Source organism: Schistocerca serialis, chromosome 1 (genome assembly GCF_023864345.2).
Source record: "Schistocerca serialis cubense isolate TAMUIC-IGC-003099 chromosome 1, iqSchSeri2.2, whole genome shotgun sequence".
Lineage (NCBI taxonomy): Eukaryota > Metazoa > Arthropoda > Insecta > Orthoptera > Acrididae > Schistocerca > Schistocerca serialis.
In genome coordinates this window covers 173,413,409-173,436,526 of record NC_064638.1, presented here as the reverse complement: position 1 = coordinate 173,436,526, position 23,118 = coordinate 173,413,409, and the positions used below count along the sequence as shown (strand labels likewise).

The 23,118-nt window shown below is 38.7% G+C and overlaps 2 protein-coding genes across 2 annotated transcripts in view; one reads left to right on the top strand and one right to left on the bottom strand.

The window, feature by feature from the left end:
- LOC126464937 (transmembrane protein 121B-like) overlaps positions 1–20,776 on the top strand; it is a 70,423-nt gene extending 49,647 nt beyond the window's left edge. The window contains exon 2 of the transcript XR_007585967.1: positions 20,493–20,776. The gene's annotated coding sequence lies outside the window, so the exon portion shown is untranslated. The remainder of the gene's footprint in view (positions 1–20,492) is intronic.
- Positions 1–23,118, bottom strand: part of LOC126464895 (putative ammonium transporter 1) — a 394,112-nt gene that overhangs the window by 11,829 nt on the left and 359,165 nt on the right. Inside the window, exon 10 of the mRNA XM_050096267.1 lies at positions 20,507–20,605. Within this exon, the coding sequence (XP_049952224.1) occupies positions 20,507–20,605 (99 nt within the window). The remainder of the gene's footprint in view (positions 1–20,506; positions 20,606–23,118) is intronic.

The following is a 23,118-nucleotide window of genomic DNA, read 5'->3' as shown; positions in this document are numbered from 1 at the left end:
TCCTTTTCCCTTCTACATAACCTTCTAAAACTGTTTTTATCAGTCCGTCATTCTTTCTTAATATATGCCCAATCCAATTTCTTTTTCTTCTCTTTATTACATCTAGTAACTGTCTTTTCTCTCCCACTCTTCTCAGTACCTCTTCATTTTTTACTCTGTCCATCCAACTTATTCTTTCCATCTTCTGCCATGTCCAGATCTCAAAAGCCTCCAGCCTTTCTCTGTCTTTTTTCCTCGTAGTCCATGTTACAGCACCATATAGGAGGACACTCCATATAAGACATTTTATGAGTCTCTTTCTGAGTTCTCTGTCCAGACCGCTGCAGAAAATTCTCCTTTTCTTATAAAACACCTCTTTTGCCATTGCTATCCTTGTTTTAATTTCTGTGGTACACTTCCAGTCGGTGTCTATCCTGCTTCCAAGATACTTAAAATTTTGCACCTGTTCTAGTATTTCTCCACTCAGCATAATTTTTATTTCCTTTTTTCCTCCTAGTGCCAATACTTTTGTTTTATTTGTGTTAATTTTCATTCCATATTTTTTCCGTTAGTTGCAACGGTGTCCACCAAATCCTGTAAGTCTTTTTCCTCTGTGGCTAGAAGGACCATGTCATCAGCAAGTCTCAAACATCCTACTCTTCTTCCTTGAATTTCTACTCCTTTGTCATCTAATGAGCATTGGTTAATCATATTTTCCAAGTAGAGGTTGAAAAGAGTAGGTGACAAACAGCATCCTTGTCTTACTCCTTTTCCTAGTCTGATCCAGTTTGTACTTTCTCCTCTCACTTTAACTGAAACTTTTTGATTAAGATGTAATGAGTTTATAAGTCTTCTGGTTTTCCAGTCCACTCTCTTTTTCCTCATTATAGTCGCCAGCTTGTCCCAAACCACATTGTCAAATGCCTTTTCTAGATCGATGAAGCACATATATAGGTCTCTTCCTTTTTCAACAAACCTTTGTCCCAAGATTCGTAGGAGCCCTATTGCATCTCTAGTGCCCGTATTCCGTCTAAAGCCAAACTGCTCCTCGCCAAGATTCTCCTCCATTACTTTTTCAAGTCTTTTATTAATTATTCTTAACATCACTTCGGCTGCATGTGAAATGAGGCTGATTGTCCTGTGCTCGCTGCGTTTCTTGGTTCCTTGTTTTTTCGGTAATGGAAACATTACTGTTAGAAAGTCCTCAGGCCATTCACCACTGCCATATATTTTATTACATAGCCTCAATATTTCTCTTATTCCATCATGGTTCAACCGAGCGAGGTGGCGCAGTGGTTAGCACACTGGACTCGCATTCGGGAGGACGACGGTTCAATCCCGTCTCCGGCCATCCTGATTTAGGTTTTCCGTGATTTCCCTAAATCGTTTCAGGCGAATGCCGAGATGGTTCCTTTGAAAGGGCACGGCCGATTTCCTTCCCAATCCTTCCCTAATCCGAGCTTGCGCTCCGTCTCTAATGACCTCGTTGTCGACGGGACGTTAAACACTAACCACCACCACCACCATCATGGTTCAAGCATTTTAGTATTTCTCCCGGTATTGTATCTGCGCCTACCGCTTTGCCATTTTTCATTGCAGCTATGGCAGACTTTACTTCTTCTATTATGATGGTTGGTCCTCTCTCGTCATCACTTACACTGTTGTGTGATTCAAGTTCCAGAGTTTCTGGTTCGCTATTTGTGTCATATAGCTCTTTTATATATTCTTCCCATCTCTGGAGGACATGGTCACGATCTTTGTACACTACCTCTTCGTCTTTACTCAAAATTTCCATAGTAGCACTTCCTGCTCTGTTTTGTTCCCATGTCATAGTCTTTACTCTGTTGTATAGTAAGTCGTATCTTCCCTTCCTGTCCAGTTCTTCAATTTCATCACATTCCTCTTTTAGCCATATTTTCCTAGCCTGCTCTGTTTCTCTTCGCAGATCATTATTTAACCTTTGGTATATCTTTCTTGCATCTTCAGTGTTCTTGTTTTTCAATTTTCTTCTCTCCTCCATCTTGGAAATCATTTCTTTTGTGACCCATGGTTTTTTTGACCTTTTCCCTTTTACATATCCTATATTTTGTTGTTCTGCTTTAATGATTCCTTCTTTCAGCATATTCCAGTACTCGGCATTATCAGGTGCTTCTTTGTCTCGTAATGTGTTTAGAAACTCCTGAGACAGCATTTCTGGAATGAGCAGCTTACTACATAACGGTATTTTAGAAAAAAAATGCCGGGATCTACAGGTTGGTCCACAGGATGTAGTACATTTTTATATGATAATTATGAGGTTTAACATGTATTTATTTCAATATTACTTGTAGATAACTGCTTTACATACGTTGCTATTACTGCAAACCCAAACACATTTATTTCTTAAAATTATGAAAAGGAACACACGCTCTCTCTCTCTCCCACACAAACACAACTCACACTCAGTGTGGTTTCAGTTGCCTGAGACTGCAGTCGCACGTGTGTGTGTGTGTGTGTGTGTGTGTGTGTGTGTGTGTGTGTGTGTGTGTGTGTTGGTGAGTAGCAACTTACCTCTTCATAATATTGTTACATTCCTTTTCATCTTTTATTTCTTAAAATGTACATCACACACATAGCTTTCATCATATTTTGTTGTCCTGCTTTAATGATTCCTTCTTTCAGCATATTCCAGTACTCGGCATTATCAGGTGCTTCTTTGTCTCGTAATGTGTTTAGAAACTCCTGAGACAGCATTTCTGGAATTTGTTTTTTGTTGGATCTTATCTTCTCTAAATCTCACTTCTTCACCATGGTCGCCTTCTTCAGTTTTTTCATTCTTATTTCTATTTTTGCCATAAGTAAGTTGTGGTCACTATAGATATCTGCACCTGGTAATGTGTGCACCTTCTTGATTCCATTCCTGTATCTTTCTTCTACCAATATAAAATCGATTTGGTTTCTGTATTTATCCCCTGGTGATTTCCAAGTGTAGAGCCTCCTCTTGTGGTTCTTGAACCATGTGTTTGCCGCTATCAGCTGCCTTTCCCCGCAGAAGTCAATTAACCATTCACCTCTGTCATTTCTCTTTCCAAGACCATGAGTGCCTACTATGTTTCCCTCTTTCCCTTCTCCCACAATGGCGTTCCAGTCTCCCATTACTATTTTGCAGCATTTTTTATTTTCGTCCATTATTCTCTCTATTACATTGTACATTTCCTCTACAATTTGGTCATCATGTTCTGAAGTTGGCATATACACCTGGACAATCAGTAAATCTTTTTGTGCTCCTTTCAGCCTTACACCAATAACCTGGTCATTTGCATAGTCTACATATTCCACACATTTAGCCAATTTCTTTGTCATAATCATTCCTACTCCATTAATTCCTATTACTTCTCCTCCTGAGTAGTACATACATATTCATCTGACTGCAACTCTCCATGTCCATTCCATCTTAGCAACTCCTACGATGTCCATATGATTCTTTTCCATCTCTCCTTTAAGGTTTTCTAGTTTTCCTGCTTGTAGCAGAGTTCTGACATTCCAGGTACCAATTCTCGTTTTGATTTTTTACCTCCTTTCAAGTTGTCCCCCCCCCCCCCCCCCCCCCCCCCTCCCGGAGATCCGAATGGGGGACTATTTTTCCTCCGGACACTGATTTAACATTTAACATGAGAGGAAGCCATTTTTGTGCATAAAATGGAGACTGCATAGTGCAGGGAAGATAATCTGCGGTGGTATTCCGTTGCCTTCCTCAGTTCTGGAGGCCGCCCCTAACATGGGATACAGATGCCTTTTGCAGCCGTCTGCTCCAGGTCAGACGCTGCATGAGAAGTATAGGTTGGAAAATGAAAGACCCCTAGCCCTCGAAACCTAATAGCGTCAGGGTCGGAAAAGAACAAGAGCTGGCCAAGGGTGGCCATATAGGAAAGATAAAAGTGAGGAGCCTGGCATAAGTAAGTGGAAGCAATGCTGCTCAGGGCCCTGTGGTCGCCAGCCACGTATCACTAGGTGTGATTCCCTGAGGGAACAAAACAGATATTTCACTGAAAATCAATAATTTGTCGTAAAATGTCAATTGGAAAACCTATAATAGAATCCTTTAATGATTTGAAGGAAGTACCTGAGTCTACAGAAAGATAACCAATAGACAAAAATCATTAGATAATCTGGTGTTAAAGCAAAATTATCAGACATGTTTCAAGAAACTCAAGAAAAACAACACTTAAAGTTGTGGGAGAAATATCTCTACCATTTGAAATAAAACTGAGGTTAAACAAATGAACAGCTTACTACATAACGGTATTTTAGAAAAAAAAATGCCGGGATCTACAGGTTGGTCCACAGGATGTAGTACATTTTTATATGCTAATTATGAGGTTTAACATGTATTTACATCAATATTACTTGTAGATAACTGCTTTACATACGTTGCTATTACTGCAAACCCAAACACATTTATTTCTTAAAATTATGAAAAGGAACACACGCTCTCTCTCTCCCACACAAACACAACTCACACTCAGTGTGGTTTCAGTTGCCTGAGACTGCAGTCGCACGTGTGTGTGTGTGTGTGTGTGTGTGTGTGTGTGTTGGTGAGTAGCAACTTACCTCTTCATAATATTGTTACATTCCTTTTCATCTTTTATTTCTTAAAATGTACATCACACACATAGCTTTCATCATATTTTGTTGTCCTGCTTTAATGATTCCTTCTTTCAGCATATTCCAGTACTCGGCATTATCAGGTGCTTCTTTGTCTCGTAATGTGTTTAGAAACTCCTGAGACAGCATTTCTGGAATTTGTTTTTTGTTGGATCTTATCTTCTCTAAATCTCACTTCTTCACCATGGTCGCCTTCTTCAGTTTTTTCATTCTTATTTCTATTTTTGCCATAAGTAAGTTGTGGTCACTATAGATATCTGCACCTGGTAATGTGTGCACCTTCTTGATTCCATTCCTGTATCTTTCTTCTACCAATATAAAATCGATTTGGTTTCTGTATTTATCCCCTGGTGATTTCCAAGTGTAGAGCCTCCTCTTGTGGTTCTTGAACCATGTGTTTGCCGCTATCAGCTGCCTTTCCCCGCAGAAGTCAATTAACCATTCACCTCTGTCATTTCTCTTTCCAAGACCATGAGTGCCTACTATGTTTCCCTCTTTCCCTTCTCCCACAATGGCGTTCCAGTCTCCCATTACTATTTTGCAGCATTTTTTATTTTCGTCCATTATTCTCTCTATTACATTGTACATTTCCTCTACAATTTGGTCATCATGTTCTGAAGTTGGCATATACACCTGGACAATCAGTAAATCTTTTTGTGCTCCTTTCAGCCTTACACCAATAACCTGGTCATTTGCATAGTCTACATATTCCACACATTTAGCCAATTTCTTTGTCATAATCATTCCTACTCCATTAATTCCTATTACTTCTCCTCCTGAGTAGTACATACATATTCATCTGACTGCAACTCTCCATGTCCATTCCATCTTAGCAACTCCTACGATGTCCATATGATTCTTTTCCATCTCTCCTTTAAGGTTTTCTAGTTTTCCTGCTTGTAGCAGAGTTCTGACATTCCAGGTACCAATTCTCGTTTTGATTTTTTACCTCCTTTCAAGTTGTCCCCCCCCCCCCCCCCCCCCCCTCCCGGAGATCCGAATGGGGGACTATTTTTCCTCCGGACACTGATTTAACATTTAACATGAGAGGAAGCCATTTTTGTGCATAAAATGGAGACTGCATAGTGCAGGGAAGATAATCTGCAGTGGTATTCCGTTGCCTTCCTCAGTTCTGGAGGCCGCCCCTAACATGGGATACAGATGCCTTTTGCAGCCGTCTGCTCCAGGTCAGACGCTGCATGAGAAGTATAGGTTGGAAAATGAAAGACCCCTAGCCCTCGAAACCTAATAGCGTCAGGGTCGGAAAAGAACAAGAGCTGGCCAAGGGTGGCCATATAGGAAAGATAAAAGTGAGGAGCCTGGCATAAGTAAGTGGAAGCAATGCTGCTCAGGGCCCTGTGGTCGCCAGCCACGTATCACTAGGTGTGATTCCCTGAGGGAACAAAACAGATATTTCACTGAAAATCAATAATTTGTCGTAAAATGTCAATTGGAAAACCTATAATAGAATCCTTTAATGATTTGAAGGAAGTACCTGAGTCTACAGAAAGATAACCAATAGACAAAAATCATTAGATAATCTGGTGTTAAAGCAAAATTATCAGACATGTTTCAAGAAACTCAAGAAAAACAACACTTAAAGTTGTGGGAGAAATATCTCTACCATTTGAAATAAAACTGAGGTTAAACAAATGAACAGCTTACTACATAACGGTATTTTAGAAAAAAAAATGCCGGGATCTACAGGTTGGTCCACAGGATGTAGTACATTTTTATATGCTAATTATGAGGTTTAACATGTATTTACATCAATATTACTTGTAGATAACTGCTTTACATACGTTGCTATTACTGCAAACCCAAACACATTTATTTCTTAAAATTATGAAAAGGAACACACGCTCTCTCTCTCCCACACAAACACAACTCACACTCAGTGTGGTTTCAGTTGCCTGAGACTGCAGTCGCACGTGTGTGTGTGTGTGTGTGTGTGTGTGTGTGTGTGTGTGTGTGTGTGTGTGTGTGTTGGTGAGTAGCAACTTACCTCTTCATAATATTGTTACATTCCTTTTCATCTTTTATTTCTTAAAATGTACATCACACACATAGCTTTCATCATTGGTGATATGTTGCTGAGAAGTACTGTGGAGTCACTCTGAAAAACTTTGTTCTTGAGGCGAACCCACAGAAAAGAAATCAGATGCTAAAAGATCAGATGGTAACACTGACCATGGGACACCACTGGGTCCTAAGAGTAATTTATGTGAAAAGTGGTGCCTCAGTATAATCATTGAATTACAGGCCATATGGGCTATAGCCTCATTTTGCTGAAACCATATCGCATTTAGATGGCAATAGCTGTGCAGCTGTGGGATGAAGAAATTGTTAATCATGGGCACATATTGCGTGGTACTGACTGGCCAGCCATTGGACACTGTTGTCTTGAAAAAAAAATGTGGCCTAACAATTGAAATGGACTGTACAGTAGCACACCAGACATCAATATTTGGTCTACCCTGGGGCTTTTCATCAATGAGCTGCAGGTTTGTGTCTGAGTAATATCAGAAGTTTTGTTTATTGAAAAACTCATTGAGATGAATGTTCACCTCATCCGGCATCATAAGATTTGTCATAAATGCATCATCCTAGTCAGTTCTGTCTAAGTAATGTTGTACAGAAATTGTGCTTCCTCACTTTATTTCCTGCACGTAGGTGTTCAGCCACTTGCAGCTTATGGAACTTTAAATCATTCTTCATACCCTCTGCAAAGACATATATATGATGGATTTGTAATGTTCTGGAACAGTGATGGACAGATCACTGTGGGCTTTGCTGCAGAGCTGCATGAACTTGTTGGATATTTTCTGGCATTCAGGCTGTCATTTCAGGTCCGTCATTTTTCACATTGGTTACAGGACTCATCTCATGCTATTGCTTTAGCCACTTGGTTATTACCTTCCTCACTGGAACTTGGAAATGGCAATATCTTCCATGTTACAATGAGCATCGGACAGCTGCAGTGCTTTGCGCGTGGCAGAACTCCTCCACTTCCTAAATACAAAACTGGACAGGCCAATGTTCCATTAACAACTAAATGGCATACTGGGTGTATCTGATTAGATGTGACAGATAGTGTGGGCACATCTACATCTTAGCAAGGTGGCTAACAGAAAAATGTACTATTTACCATGGGCCATCCTGTATGATGTTGAGCCAAAAAATCACAAAAATGAGCTAATAATTCCAGGAAGGAACTCAATGGAACTAAGGCAAACTGCCTGGCCTTTGTGATGATTCTGCAGTACTTTCAGAAAACCTGACACAGGTAGGTACTCAAATAAATGTTATGGAAAGAATAGCTAATACAATTAGTCTCAGAATTTCAGGCGAAAAAAACAAAATTCATGACAAAAATATAAAAAATGCACCACACTACACAAAAACACAAACAGATGAAAGAGAGAATGTTAGTAAATTTAAATATCTGGAGAGACCACACAGCAGAATACAATAGGAAAATTTGTAATAGATGTAAAAGGAAAGTATGCATGGTTTAAATAAAAATATCGGCAACAAGAAATAAATGTCTAGAAAAACAAAACCAAAACACCATATCACAGTGGCAAGACCTGAATGTTTATGTACTTACAAATGCTTAATGATGTAGTAATAGCCGGACAGAATAAAGATACTAAAAGATAGATTATTAGAAAAATAATGAGTGCAAGACAAACTACAAATGGTTGGAAAATAAGAAGTAATAAGGAGATGTACCAAATTATCAGAGATACTAGCAAAGTGAAGGTTAATCTTCTTTGGATATCTCTACTGAATGAGTGAACACAGGCCAAGAAAAAAATAATCCTGTATTTCTGAAAAAACAACAGCATCAATTAAAGAAACAAGAAAATAACTAGAAAGAAACAACATCAAGAAGTATTGGCAAAATAAAGGAGGAGGACAAATTGAAATTTTTATCACATGATCCTAGTTGATCAATGAGAGAGAGAGAGAGAGAGAGAGAGAGAGAGAATGGCTGTGCTATCATCACTCTGTGAGTAACTCATATTTAATAATTCATTACCTGCTTTTTGAATACTGTAATGAGTGTTTATTACTCTGCTACTAGAGGTATGGGGATATATGAGAGAAGAGCTGTGTCATCTGTCAGCATAAACTAAAAATGGTGGCCAAAGTGTACATTCATACAGTACCATTGTGAGAAGTCATGAATTAGGCAGTGAAAAAGCAAATGTGTACGAAGTCAACAGCTAATGGCCATACTGCAGTGGTAACACTGGTTCCTGTCAGATCACTGAAGTTAAGTCTTGTTGGGCTTGCCTAGCACTTGGATAGGTGACTGTCCAGGTCTGCCGAGGGCTGTTGCTAGGCAGGGTTCCATCAGCCCTTGTGAGGCCAGTTGAGGATCTACTTGATTGAGAAGTGGTGGCTCCAGTCATGAAAACTGACAACAGCCGGGAGAGAGATGTGCTGACCACGTGTCCCTCCATATCCGCATCCAGTAATGCCTGTTGGTTGATGATGACAGCGGTTGTTCGGTACCGTTGGGCCTTCCAAAGCCAGTTTGGATGGATTTAGTTAATATAAAGTTAACTGGTATACAAAAGAATTGGCACAAATTAGAGAAAATATGCTCATAACGCATTGAATATATAAAAGTGAGAATGACCTAGGGACAGGGCTGAATGATATGGTTTACAATGTTCACCTTAAAAGTAAAAAGTATTACATAGCAAACCTTTTACAAGCCGAAAAAAATCAGTAAGTGAAAGGCACATAGAAGGTGCTCTGAATAAGTGTAAGGCAGCATGGGAAGTTATTAGGAAAGGTAATTCATCCAGCCTGGTATGTCGAACTCTGCTTGATCAGGAGAGTTAAATGACTATTTTGTCATTTCAGTTCAAGAATGTGGACATATCTGCAAGGGATCTCCTTGGTCCCCAGCTGTCTGAAAGCCCTGTCGTTCATTGGGATATGACCAGACCCAATGAGGTCTGTAAAAAACTTTTAAATTCTCTAATTCCAAAAGTACAGATTGCTACTGGATGACTAATAATGTTGTTAAAAGAAGAGTTCACTTGATAAGAAGGCCACTAAGCTTTATTTTTAATAAATGTTTAGAGTATGGAGTTTTTCTGCAGTCACTCAAACACTCAAAAGTTATCCTCTTATTAATGGTCAACTAAACAGAAACATTTGTGTAAAATTCTGTTTAAATTTGATCACTGACCAATTTTCTGCCTACATGAACAGACAATAACAAATCAACCCAAATATCAAAACTGTCAACCCAATTGCATGCTGCTCAGCATGCGATATACATAGCTGCTTCACAACTCATGTCATGTGTATGGGATGAATCTTTGACTCTGTAGCAGAGAGTGTGCCATTTTTAATGTTCCTGGCAGATTAAAACTGTGCACCAGACTGGGACTCGAACCCAGAACCTTGCCTTTGCTGAGCACTGCTCTTACTAGCTGAGCTATCCAGGCACGACTTGCGGCCCACCCTCACAGCTTTACTTCTGACAGGACCTCTCCTATTTTCTAAACATAAAAGAGGCTCTCCTGCTTACCTTGTAGGGTTGGCACTATCAGAAGAAATGATATTGTGGAGAAATGGCCTAGCATTGCCCACAATGGTCCGCAAAGGCAAGGATCTGAGTTTTGAGTCTCAGTGCAGCCCACAGTTTTAAGCCACCAGGAAATTTCAAAACAGTGCACACACTACTGCAAAATGAAATATTCATTCTGGAAATAACCTCACAGACTGTGCATTTCTCTGCAATATCCTTCCTTCCAGGAGTGCTAGTACAGTACATTATGCAGGCGAATTTATGTGAAGTTTGGAATAATAGGAGAGTACGAGAATTTGAGAGGGTGGCCCATGAGTTGTGCTAGCATTGTTCAGTTGGTAAGAGTGTTGTTCATAAAAGACAAGGTTCTGGGTTGAAGTCCCAGCCCAGCACACAGTTTTAATCCTGTCATGTGGCTGATCCTCACCCAGTGCCGTCTCAAGCTAATGCACACTTTCAATGTCTGTTATTAGATCTGTCACCTACAGGATGATTTAGGGTTTTAGGATTGCTTAACATATCACTAGTATTAGTGAACTGTTTACAATACATTATTATCCATGCGACTCACATTTTGCACCAGAAGGATGTGTGGGTCACAATCACTCCGTCAGATATCTTTGAAATATTTTTCTGTTGTTTCTCATTTCAACTTTAGGTAAATGCAGGGACTCATGATTCATTCATGACTCACTTGATGTCTATATTTTTGTCTAGACCTGTCCTTAGGAGCTGAAGATTGATAATTTCTAACTCACTTAAGGCTGACAGTAAAAGGAAATGATTTAGGTCTTCTTCTGGGATGGTTCTGTTCAGAACTCTCACTCTGTATTAATATGAAATGAAAGCATACTGTTGAACATTGTCGGGAGGAATGCGTCATTGACTTTACTTTTACAGCCACCTACATACGCCATAATAATACCACAGCTTCTAAAATATACAATTGGCAATGAATGTTAACCTATGTAATGTTTTTTACCATTGTTGAAGTTGTCGAAGGTACTATACCCATATGCTAGGAATAGAATAAATAAATGTAAACATGTTGTTCTTCTAACAACTGAAAAGATATTATAACTTACAGATAATTTACAACAGGGTAAACCTACAGTAAAACTTTCTTGCATTATGGGGCAGGCACACCAAGAAATTTTCAACTCGCACAAAACTAGATGTAGTACTGCACTTCTGGTTCTAGCAGAGGAGAGTACAATGAGTTCTCATAACAGGTCCTGTGTCAGTAGAGACACTCTGAAGATTGAAGGAAAATTTAATGGGTCATCAGGATGATGAGCCCAATTCAAACCTTTCTGTGGGATTGAAAAAATTGCTGTTTAGGATGAAAAACTTAGCACTAACAAAGGCACAGCTGATGTTTTCTGTGATGAATTCGTCAATTGTATCTAATACAACAGTTTTTTTTCCTGTATAAATTTACATCATTGATAAAATTGGACTGTGCCGGAAGCCCATTGAACTACCAGACATTTCATCCTGTGTTTATTCCTGCTACACTGATGCATTTAGAAAGGAAAGGTTTACATGAAAGAGCTTTTCTTTATTTGGACAATGTACATTGTCATCCTGCAGAAAATGTGCTAGTTTCTAATGACAGAATGATTTTTGTGAGATACCTTTTACCTTCTATTATGTCACTCATAGAGCCATTGGACTAAAGTATGACCCTGGCTGTGCAATAACTTCATGAAACAGTTTGTGCAAGAATATTCAGACATCATTAGTTTCTGGAAAGCCCTGAACAAGCTCAATTCAGTCCATGGTATTTGTAAGGCTTGGGACAATGTGAAGATGATAACAATAGCTGGTTTGTGGAAGAAAGTTACAATGCCCTCAACTAAAATAGGCTTTAAAGATTATTATAGCGAGAGATGTGAAACTGCTGCTCATCTGAGCTTTCAGTGATGTGGAATGAGTCAAAACATACTTCAACAAAAGATGGAGAAGTCATAAAAACTTAATCCATATAATCTATTAACAATAACTTCACTCTACTGCTAATGTTATTCATGCCTGCACAATCTAAATTTGTTTAAATTGGAAAGAAAATGGCTATTTTGAAAAAAAAAAAATCTGATGCCTTCTCAGTTATACTATTCAGGTGCTGTTCATCTACTGTTAATAGCTTGACATTTACTTGATTATGATAGTATTTTTCAAAGATAGTATGGATCTACATCTAAAATGTGGAGTTCCATTTACGGTACATTACTAGTGGTCGTGAAGCTTTATAACATGTACTTAACAGAATTTTTCAGTCCTTGGATCAAAATATTTATATAATTTGTAGGAAGAGGATTAATTATATATGTTTTTAATTTTCTTTTAAAATTGTTAGGGATTCTCAATATTTTGCTTTATGTTAAGTGGGAGCTTGTTTACAATCTTCCCTCCAGCACATACAACTCTATTCTGAATCATAAACAAGGAAACAAATTTGTTATGATTTTTGTTATCAGCAATAGAAACCTTTAAGGAATAATTGTATCTGGAAATTAATGTAATAAATCCAAGATCTTCAAAAAGTTGTCTGCAAGATGTATAATTATCCACTTTACACATTATTTTTACTGCTTGCCTGTACTGAATAAACACCTTATTTACTTTAATTGCACTCTTACAGAAGGTGTCCACAAGACAACAGGGAGTGGAAATATCCAAAATTGTTCTTAGCTTAACACAGTGAGAGATGCTTCTGAGGGCATGACGCACTGAACTGAACTTCTGAATTGGTTTATTTGTGTGTTGACTCCATTTTAACTTGTTATCCAACTAGACACCAAGCAACTTTAATTGCTTCATGTGTTATCAGGCCATAATTGTTCATTTGGAATGGCATAATGTTAGTCTTTGTTAGTTTAAGATTAAAACTGTTAGCTGTCAACCACTTGTTTTATACAACTATCATCTGAGCTTTATCTACCGAGCTTGAGTTTTCAGCTTTTATCAGTATACTTGCGTTATCAGCCAACATTACAGATTTTCAAGCACCTTTTAAAATCATTGAAGATCATTTATGTAAGTAGGAAAATGAGTGAGCCCTGTTCCAAACTATGTGGTTCTGTACATGTTATGATCCACTGTTCTGAGGTCATTTTCATGCCATAGACACAGTCTTTTAATGAGACTCTTTACTTTCTGTTGTGCAGTTGAGCAAGAGGGATGTCATTAATGCCATGACACTTTAGTTTTCCAAGTACAATTTTGTGTAGTAAATAGTCTTCATGGCATTGCCGCCGGATCACATTGTGCAAATTCCACAATATTCCCTTGGAACAACTGTCTGACATCTTCAGGTGGTTCAAACTTGTTGGTGACTGGGGACAACTGACAGCATCCACATGTCAATGCCCCATTTCTAGAACATGCGCGTGAAGAATGCACAGGTGCAGAAATCGCGCATGTGCAATGATTTGCAGGTAGATGGTGCCATATTCAAACTCCCTCTGCCAAAAATTGCAGAGCGGCTCTTCTGCGCGTGCGCTGTATGCTGTGTTTGCCAACAGTGCGTCCAGATGTTACTCACCAACGGCCGTACTAGACCAATGTTATGATGGTCCTGTTATCGAAGAATCTTGATTTTCATGTCGTGATTTAATAGCAGCCAATGCAAAGTTCCAGGCTGTGCTCAGTTGAAATCCCGTATCCTTGTTGATGAGATTATTGGCTGTACGGATATATATTGCTTCCTTAATGACGCAATCCCAGAAAGATGTTGCCAGGGATAAAATTTCTGTCTTTTCATAAATCATCCGATGTCCTGTATTCAGACAGGGTACCGCAATTGCCGACTTTTCCGGTTGATGAAGATGTGGATAACGCTGATGTTCCTCGCAGTGTTCTTGTACTGTGTGGCATGTCTGGCCTATATATGCTGCCCCACATTGACAAGGAATCTTGTACACACCACATTACCTCAGGCCAAGGTCATCCTTAACCAAACCCAAAAGGTTTCTCAGTTTTTCCGATGGTTGAAAATCACACTTAATTCCATATCTTCTGAGGACTCTTCCAATTCTTGACAACACAGAACCAAAATACAGCAAAAGTGCCAAAGAGGTGGGTGTCTTCGTATCTTCATTCTGCTCCATAGATTGAACTCACCTGGGCCTGAATGCATTATGTATCTGTCTATCGGAATAACTGTTTTGTCGGAACACTGTCTTCAAATGATGTATTTAACGTGAAAGGCTTTCAGGATCAGATACCACATGTGCTCTATAAACTAAAATTCATAATATACTACCCCACTGTGTAGGATGATGGCAGCTTGTGGCCTGCAGATATAGATCTGAATGTGTTGGCTTGCAGTGGACGCTGTGCCCAAGATTCCATCTGCTTTCCTTCATACCAAAACATCAAGAAAACTTAAAGTACCATCTTTTTCCACTTCCAATGTGAAGTTTATGTTCAGATGAAGCAAATTCAGACACTGAATAAACGTAGGTAGAGTATCAAGTCCATGTGGCCACACCACAAATATATCATCCACATACTGCAGAAAACAAGAGGGTATGAGAGTGGCTGACTGTAGTGCTTTTTCTTCAAAGTCCTCCATAAAATAATTGGTCACCATAGGAGACAGAGGACCCCATGGTGACCCCGTCCACTTGTTCAAAATATTGGTCATGAAATAAGAAGTATGTTGAAGTAAGCACGTGTTTAAATAATGCTACTATGTCTTCCTCAAACTTGTTGCTAATGAGCTCCACACAGTCCTGCAAAGGCACCTTTGTAAATAAAGAACAACAATGAAACTTACTAAGAGATTTGATGACTGCAATCTAAGAGTTTTCAGGTGACCTATGAAATCTTCAGAGTTTCAAATGTGATGGTCAATTTTGTGATCTGCACACTCAATTAATAAACCAACAGGATGATTTTTCTTGTTTAGCTCTGCTAACACTTCATTTGTGAGGCCTCCTACTGCTGTCTCTGTGGAAAATGCTATATGAAGGCCAAAGTGAGAGGGAGTTAGCAAGTTCTGCTCAGTTAGGTGAGTCAGTATTCTATCATGGGCCACTTTCTCACACAAGTTTCAAAAGACTTGGAGGAGTGATATATGTATGTAATTAAAGGTAGTTTGTAATCTCCAGGTTTGTTTATGGGGGTTAAGTCTTCTAGGAAATATACAATGAGTAATATTGTGTCTTCCTTTACATGCTGTGTGGTTCTTCAGTGGATACAGGAGTGGGGAACAGATGTCGTTCATGAACAGAGAATTCAGATACTAATTTAGTCTACATCTAATTTCTAATAGTAAAAATAATACACAATTTTGTTGCTGTATTTGCAGTGTCAGTTGCAATCAATAGATTTGAATGTAGCAATATATACAGATACAAAAGATTAATAAATATGTCACTCTTCAATACAATGTCTATGTAGAAGATGTTGAGCCCTATGAAAGTCTGTAAATGTTATTCAACTGGCAAACACAAAAAATGGGGTCAGTACATGAATGTTCGAACTTAAGTACATCTGCTGCTGGAGCTCTGGAGAGGGGATACATACATCTCATTGGCAATGGCATAATCATTTGTGGCAGTGCCCTCATGCCATGGTGGCAGCTATAGGAAATGCGGTGGTAACTGGCAGCACATATCTGAAAGTACGGCCAACTGGATCACGGCCAATACTACAAGTAATTGAATTACATAGATTGTAAGTGTAATATTATCAAGCCAGCACAAGAACTTAATAATCTAATAGAAACCATCATACCCAGCAGAATTGCTGCTTTTTAGTGACCGGGTAACTTTTGTAACCTCTTTAGGGGCTATATTTTTAAAACTAATACCTGCTGGTGATGCATGCAGTGACTGTACCAGTAAATCTAATGCATCCATATTTGGTTGTGTACTGGTGGTTGCAGTGTTTGTTGCCATTAGGAGAAAGTAATCAATGAATTTGGTGACCAATGATCTGAAAGTGTTACTATTTCTGCTAAAGCTATTTCCCATTTTGTTAGGGTCACTATGTCTGTTTGTGTCTTGTTTGTCTTTTTCCTGGAGTGTTTTATTTTTTGAGCACTCCTGCCATACATGAGTTTTGTTTTTTTAGGACCAGACTGGAGGGTTTTACCTTGTAACTGGTTGACTACAATTTGTCTCCTGAATCAGTTGTAGCTCTCTTTTCCTAGCACAATAAACTTCGATCCTAGAAGTTATCCATTCCTTATCCTTGCATCTTTTCATGATTCCTTTATTTTTGAGTGTCTTTAAGAAGGAGAGGAATTTTCCATTAATGTTGTTTGCTTTAGGCATTTTTTCCCAGCATTCTTCTTGTAATTTCTCTCTGAACACTGTAATCTAGTCATTTTCTATAATTAGTTGATAAAACTTTTTTTCTATGACACATCCCTATCTGATTAGTGTATTTTATTGTTAACACTTCACCATCATCTTCAGATGAACCATTGACTATTAATTTTACAACTAAATCACTGCAAATTGTTTGCTCTAAAAACAAACTGGCAACGTCTGTTGCACTAATTCCATCAATTCTTCGAGGTGTCTCACTGTGGAAAATAATCTAAAACTGGACATTAAAACCTTAGATGTCCTTGAATAGACCTGTCTCATAGAAAATAAACATTAAAGTTTCCACAAATAATGATTCTCCAGCTAAAACTGCATAACTTTATGTAAGCTGTTTCTAGCTGTCAGAATGAATGTTCGGTGTGCAGCAGAGTGTGCACTGACTTCAAACTTCTCCCTCAGATAAAAACTGTGTACTGAAATGGGAGTTGAACCGGGGTCATTTGCCTTTTGTTGGCAGGTGCTCTACCAGCTGAGCTATCCAATGGTGACTCATGACCCACCCTCACGGCTTTACTTCTATCAGTACCTCATCTTCTACCTTCCAAACTTTACATCAGTTCTCTTGTACACCTTTCAGGACTAGCACTCCTTTCTTCCGGGTGCACTAGTCCCTCAAGGTACGTAGGAGAACTTCTGCAAAGTTTGGAAGATGGGAGGTGAGGCTATGTTTCAAGCCCAAGTCCAATATACAGTTTTGATCTGCCAGGATCTTTCTAGCTGTTAATGAAGTTTAAGATATTTCCTGTTAGTGGACTGTAAACTGTCAGTACTACAAGCATGTGTATTTCTGGATACAATATTGTGGCACAGCAAATCCAATGTACAGCTGTTTAAGACAACATTTGTTAACTTGAATAGCCTGGGACTTAACTCCAGTTTTTGCCTATATAGCCCTTTAACCTTCCTTGTTATTGGTTATACAGTAGTATGGTATCAGATTATACTCATCAAGATGAATCTGTTCAATTTCAGTGATTTCCATGTGATTTTCTGATATGCACAACAAGTTTGCTGAAATTCCATCTAGCTTTTCATTTTCCTGAATAGATATGAAGAGTCGATCCTTTTTTTATTTATGAGGATTCTGATGTTTTCGTGGAAGACACTACATGTATTTTCTTCAGCGTCAGCTGTAGTATTTTCTTGTACTACACTGACCGGCAAGAAAAACGCAACACTTCTATTTCTTACAAAATCTGAATTTTATCTTAAATTTTTGACACTTTTATGACACTAATCCGCTATCTTATGATGGAATGTTGTGGTAAAGTCCCATCTAAGTGGCTAACAATGAAAAAAGAAAGACAATTATAAACAAATTCAACAAATTAAGCCAAAGATGCACACTTCAAGAAAATTTTGAGTAAGCTCGTAAAGGTAGGCTTGTCTGTTTTGATATAATACACTTCACACTTTACTAAACAGAACTCGGAGATGATCTCAGAGACCTCTGTTCACATCTTCAGAAGTGTGTATTGTCACCTCTTGCACCAATGACGGCATTCAGTCTTCCCAGTATGCTACTGATTAGTGCGATAATGTCCTGCTGATGAATCATATCCCATAGGAGGACATTCTGTAAGTCCTATAGGGTCTCTGGGTAGTACTGATGGGCTTTACTCCCTAGCCAGTCCCAAACAGGCTCAATAAGATTCAAATCAGGGTTTTGAGCAGGCCAACCCATAGCATAAATCCCTGTTTTACCCAAGAACTCTTACAAAATTCTTGCAACATGTGGGAATGCATTGTTAAGCATTAGTGTGAAATCATCACCAATAAATGGTGCAAAAGGCACAACATGCTCCAGATGGATTTCCTCCACATAATGACGTGTGGTAAAGATCCTGTGCTCCACGAAGACCAAATCTGTCCTTCCTTGCAGCTGTATTGATTCCTGCCCACACCATCACAAATCACCCAGAAAAGGTGTTGCGGATGAGAATACCTTTCCCCTGGCCTTCTACAGACCCTCCCTCTTTTGTCAGGTGATTGGAGGCCAAATTGCGACTCACTTGTGAACAAAATTTGCTTCCATTGTTGTAATGTTGAATCAAGTTGTAATGTCCAGCCACAATGTTCCCTTGCAAAAAGTAGTTGAGCTGTGCAATGCTCTCTGGTGAGTTCTGGACCCATATCAGGTCTTCTGGACTGAAGATTGGCTTCTTCTAACCTTCAGCCTAGAATACCTGTTGGCTTCTTGCAGTCTTCTTTGAAAAGTTCTGTCACTGACATTGACCCCTCAAACATGGTGGAGTTGATTTCATGCTTCAGTAGTGGTGGTGTGACAGTTGTGGAGAAGTTGAAGTTGTAAGCAGTGGTCATCTCTCTCCAGTATTGCTCTTCCTGGTCTCCTTGCAAAGGCTCCAGTTTCCATGTATCTTCATAAGTTTCTGGTAATTATGGAAGGTGTAGTCCTCAACAAGATTGCAATGTAATGCATACTACACCCATCTTCCACCAAAGCAACAGCTTTTGAATCTTGTTCAGGGCTTAACAGTATGTTTACTCCAGAAAGCTGATCATGGCAATCACAGAAAGAGCATACAAACATTTGTGGTTGAAAGGGGAACAATTCAGGTTTCAATAATAAGCACTACAAGAGTGGGAAAACATTATTCGCCCACATTCAGTGACGTGTTTTCCAGATTGCATGGGAAAAAACAATTTAAGGCTAATGCACTAAGCAACCAACATTTCATTCTTTGCACACATAGCAATGCCAATAGCCTACTCTGTCTCAAAAAAACTGGCTGAAGTGCCTCACTTTGATTAAATAGATAATTACACAATGAGTACACATCATTTACTGGGTATTGTGTTTTTTGTGCATGTCAGTGCTGTAGTTATTTCAACTATAACTATATTTACTCTGCAGCTCAGTCTTACAGTTGAATTTGCCCTAAGAAAAGGCCAGTGCGCACACTGGAATTCACTGGGACTGGACAGATACTGCTTTGGTTACAGCGGATGCCTCTGTCAATTATCTATGCAAGTAGCATCTTACCAGAAGCATTCAGATGCAAACTTAGGTATACATGATGTGACCAAGTGAGGGATGATGCATGTGTGAACATCATTCTTCCCTGAATAATTTTCCAAGCTTTGCATTGTGGGACACTTCATTGATTGCTTATCATGATGATCAAAATATGGCATGATCTTCACAGTCCAAACTGTTATCTGCAGGACAAAATTTGATGCAGTATAGTGAATTTTTAGCTCTCTGGAAAATGAGAACCACTGTTGGGGAAAACGTGAATGAAATCAGAAACAGTAAAAAATTAGATGATCCTTTTCCAAAAGTGAACAGAAAGCAGGTGATATGAAATGCAACAATATAGGATAAAATAGATTGCTACTTACTGTGAAGTTGACATATTAAGTTGCAGACTGGCACAATTAAAAGACACTTACACAGAGCTTTTAGCCACAGCCTTCTTTAGCTAAAGAGCAACATACACACACCATTCATACTGATGAGAAAACGCACCTCATGCACATATGAGTGCTGACTCTACCTGCTTGGGTCAGAATGGCATCTTTTCCTACATTGTTGATATTTGTATTTGGAGTGTCCATTGTTTGATATGAAATACAGTGTGTTGTTAAAAGTGCAGTTTTGTAAATAAGTTGTCCATTTTCAGCAAGCAATGCAGTAGTGCAATGGGCTTTCAAGTGTGACATGTAGCATGTTTTTCAAATACAATGAATAGCAGTTTCCGATAACAATATATGTACTTTGTATTATATGCATTTTTCAGTTATCCATATAGTGTTGGGTCTGCAGTAATCCAGATAATCAAGACCTTCTGGAGTTGACATCTTTTCTCTCTGCTATTTCTGAAGCATTTTTTTCATAAATAAATATTCAGTTCCTGTTTTTAACTTATACTGAAAAATTACTATGTGTTTATGCTAAAGAGTATAAAGATTAAAACGACTAACTTAAGTTACTATACTGTTTCCAGTCAGCGGCACAAACCTGTTTTCTCAGCTTTAAATGGCAGTATGGCTCCAGCAGGCTGTATGCTCCATGCTTCTGGAGGATATCCAGCCTCAGCATGAAGTGCCACATCTAGACCTGGAATGAGGGACACTCAGTTATTCTCTCTAGACTCTTCCCTGGTAATGTCCCAGCCATACAGAGTAATTTATAGTGCTGAGTCACATGTTACACAACTAAATGAACAGTTTTTCTGCTTCAATTGAGAGAATAGTGAAGCTAATAAATATGTTCATTTGTTTCTCTTAGTATTCCCATACACAAGACTTTTTATTTCAAGCAATTTAGTTTTTTACATAATATATAAATTGAAGAAATGTAGATAGATTACTATGTAACAGAAAGAACTAAATACTGGTGTCATATTATGACTGGCATGTACATGTTAATTTTCTTCTTGGTTTGTTACAAAATGTAAAATGATGACTGATTCTCTGGGATCTTTTCATTTTCTGAAATCAAGCTTGCATTCACCTAGGATCTCTTCAATTTTCCTCCCACCCTTCTATACACGATTCTAGTTAGCAGTTTACATGTATGGCATGACAGACTAACCATGTGAACTTTTTCATATTTATCCACTCAGGCTCTCTTTGGTGATGTGATGATAAAATTTTAAAAAAACCTGATGTTCAGTAACTTCTACACTATATCACAGACTGTTATTGACCTTTTAAATCTTATATCATTCACTGCTCTGCCAATCAATAAATCCACTATTTATTCCAAAACAATTTCCTCTTTCTTTTGTCAGATTTTGGGACTGTTCTTCTTCATTCTACACACCTTTAAAGTAATTCTGCTACCTATGTACCCTTTTCTTGCACTTAATAAGGAACCCTCGGTACCTTACATGTAAAGAATTTCACTTTCTATTGCTCTGAGGTTTTGTTTCTACGTCCCATATGCTGCATAACTTTTCCATATGGTCATCTCTTTCTCATTATCTTTACATGAGGTTCTGCCCAAAATACTTCAGAATTTCATTGTATTGGTCAAACCAGTAACATTACAACATTCTGCCACTAGATGTCTTGAGGTACTCATCTCAGCTACTGAGGCATGAAGTTGTATCATCTTTGGCACATGCAATTTTGAGTTGCAGTGGTGCTTGTCAGCATGTGTTTCAGTGCTTCTGTGAATTGTGAAATGGAAAACATGAAGGAGCAACAGATTTGCATCAAATTTTGTTTCAAGTTGAAGAAAACTGCAGCTGAAACCTACCACATGCTGAAAGAGGCATTTGGTGAGAGCACACTGAGTCAAGTAAGAAAATTTTAGTGATTAAAGCACTTCAAGGGAGGTCAAGAATCTACGGAACATGACAAATATTCTGGTCAACCATCAGCATGCTCAACACAGGAAATGATCATGAAATTATGTAACGTGATTCATGAATACTGAAGGCAGACAATTCACAATGTTTGTAACAGACTTGGGCTGTCGTATGATACATGTCAATGAATTCTAGCCAATGAACTGAACATGAGATGAATTGCAGTGAAGTTTGTCCCTCGTCTTCCCAGCATTGATCAATGAAACATCAGGATTCAGATGTGCGCTGAGCTGCCACAAAGAGTTTGAGAGTGTTCAAAATTATTATCCAGAGTCATAACAGGTGATGAATATTGGCTCTACAGTTATGACCTTGAAACGAGGCAGCAGTCATCACAATAGAAAACCCCAACATCTCCAAGACTCTTGACTAGTTCACAGCAACATGAAGTCAATGCTGATCATTTTTTCGACATTCGGGAAATAATGCACAAGGAGTTTGTTCCACCCGGTCAGTTTTTCAACAGGCAGTTGTACCGTGAGGTTTTGAGGGAAAATATTTGGTGCAAATGGCGAGAGCTGTGGAAAAAGAAAGACTCGTTGGTACACCATGACAATGCACTTGCATGCACCTTGCTCATTGGGAAGGAATTCCTGGCCTAAAACAACATGGAAATGGACTCCCAACCCTCCTTTCTTGCCAAAGCTAGACCTGTGCAACCTCTACCTGTTCCTGAAGATGAAAATCGCATAAAAAGGGTAACCTTTTGACTAAATTGAAGACATCAAAGTGGAATCCCAGTGGGTCCTGAACAGTCTTCACCATGCAGTCTTCCATGACTGCTTCCAAAAATGGGAACAACGCTGGGATCATTGCACACATACCCAAGGGATCTACTTTGAAGGTAATGGAGGACATTAGGTGTAAATATAGTTTTCTGATTTTTACAACGAAATTCTCAAATATTTGGGTAGCACCTTGTATGTTCATCCCATCCATTCTGATTAAGCCTGTTTACATTTCATGTTAATTAAGACCAATGACCGTAGCAGTCTGGTCCCTTTAATTCCACAAACCAACCATCATGTTAATCTTATCACTAAACAGTGTACACTGCTGACTACAATGTTTCTGATTTCAGTTCACCAATGGTGTCCTATCCTGTTTTAATTACTTCCCACCTATCCTGTTTTAATTACTTCCTTCTTCATGAAATGTAAAATAATTTAGGATTAAAGATAACAATTCACCAAATAGTGGAAGCACTGGGTTAACAATAGACACATAAATAAGGCTGAGAATTTTGCTGTATCTG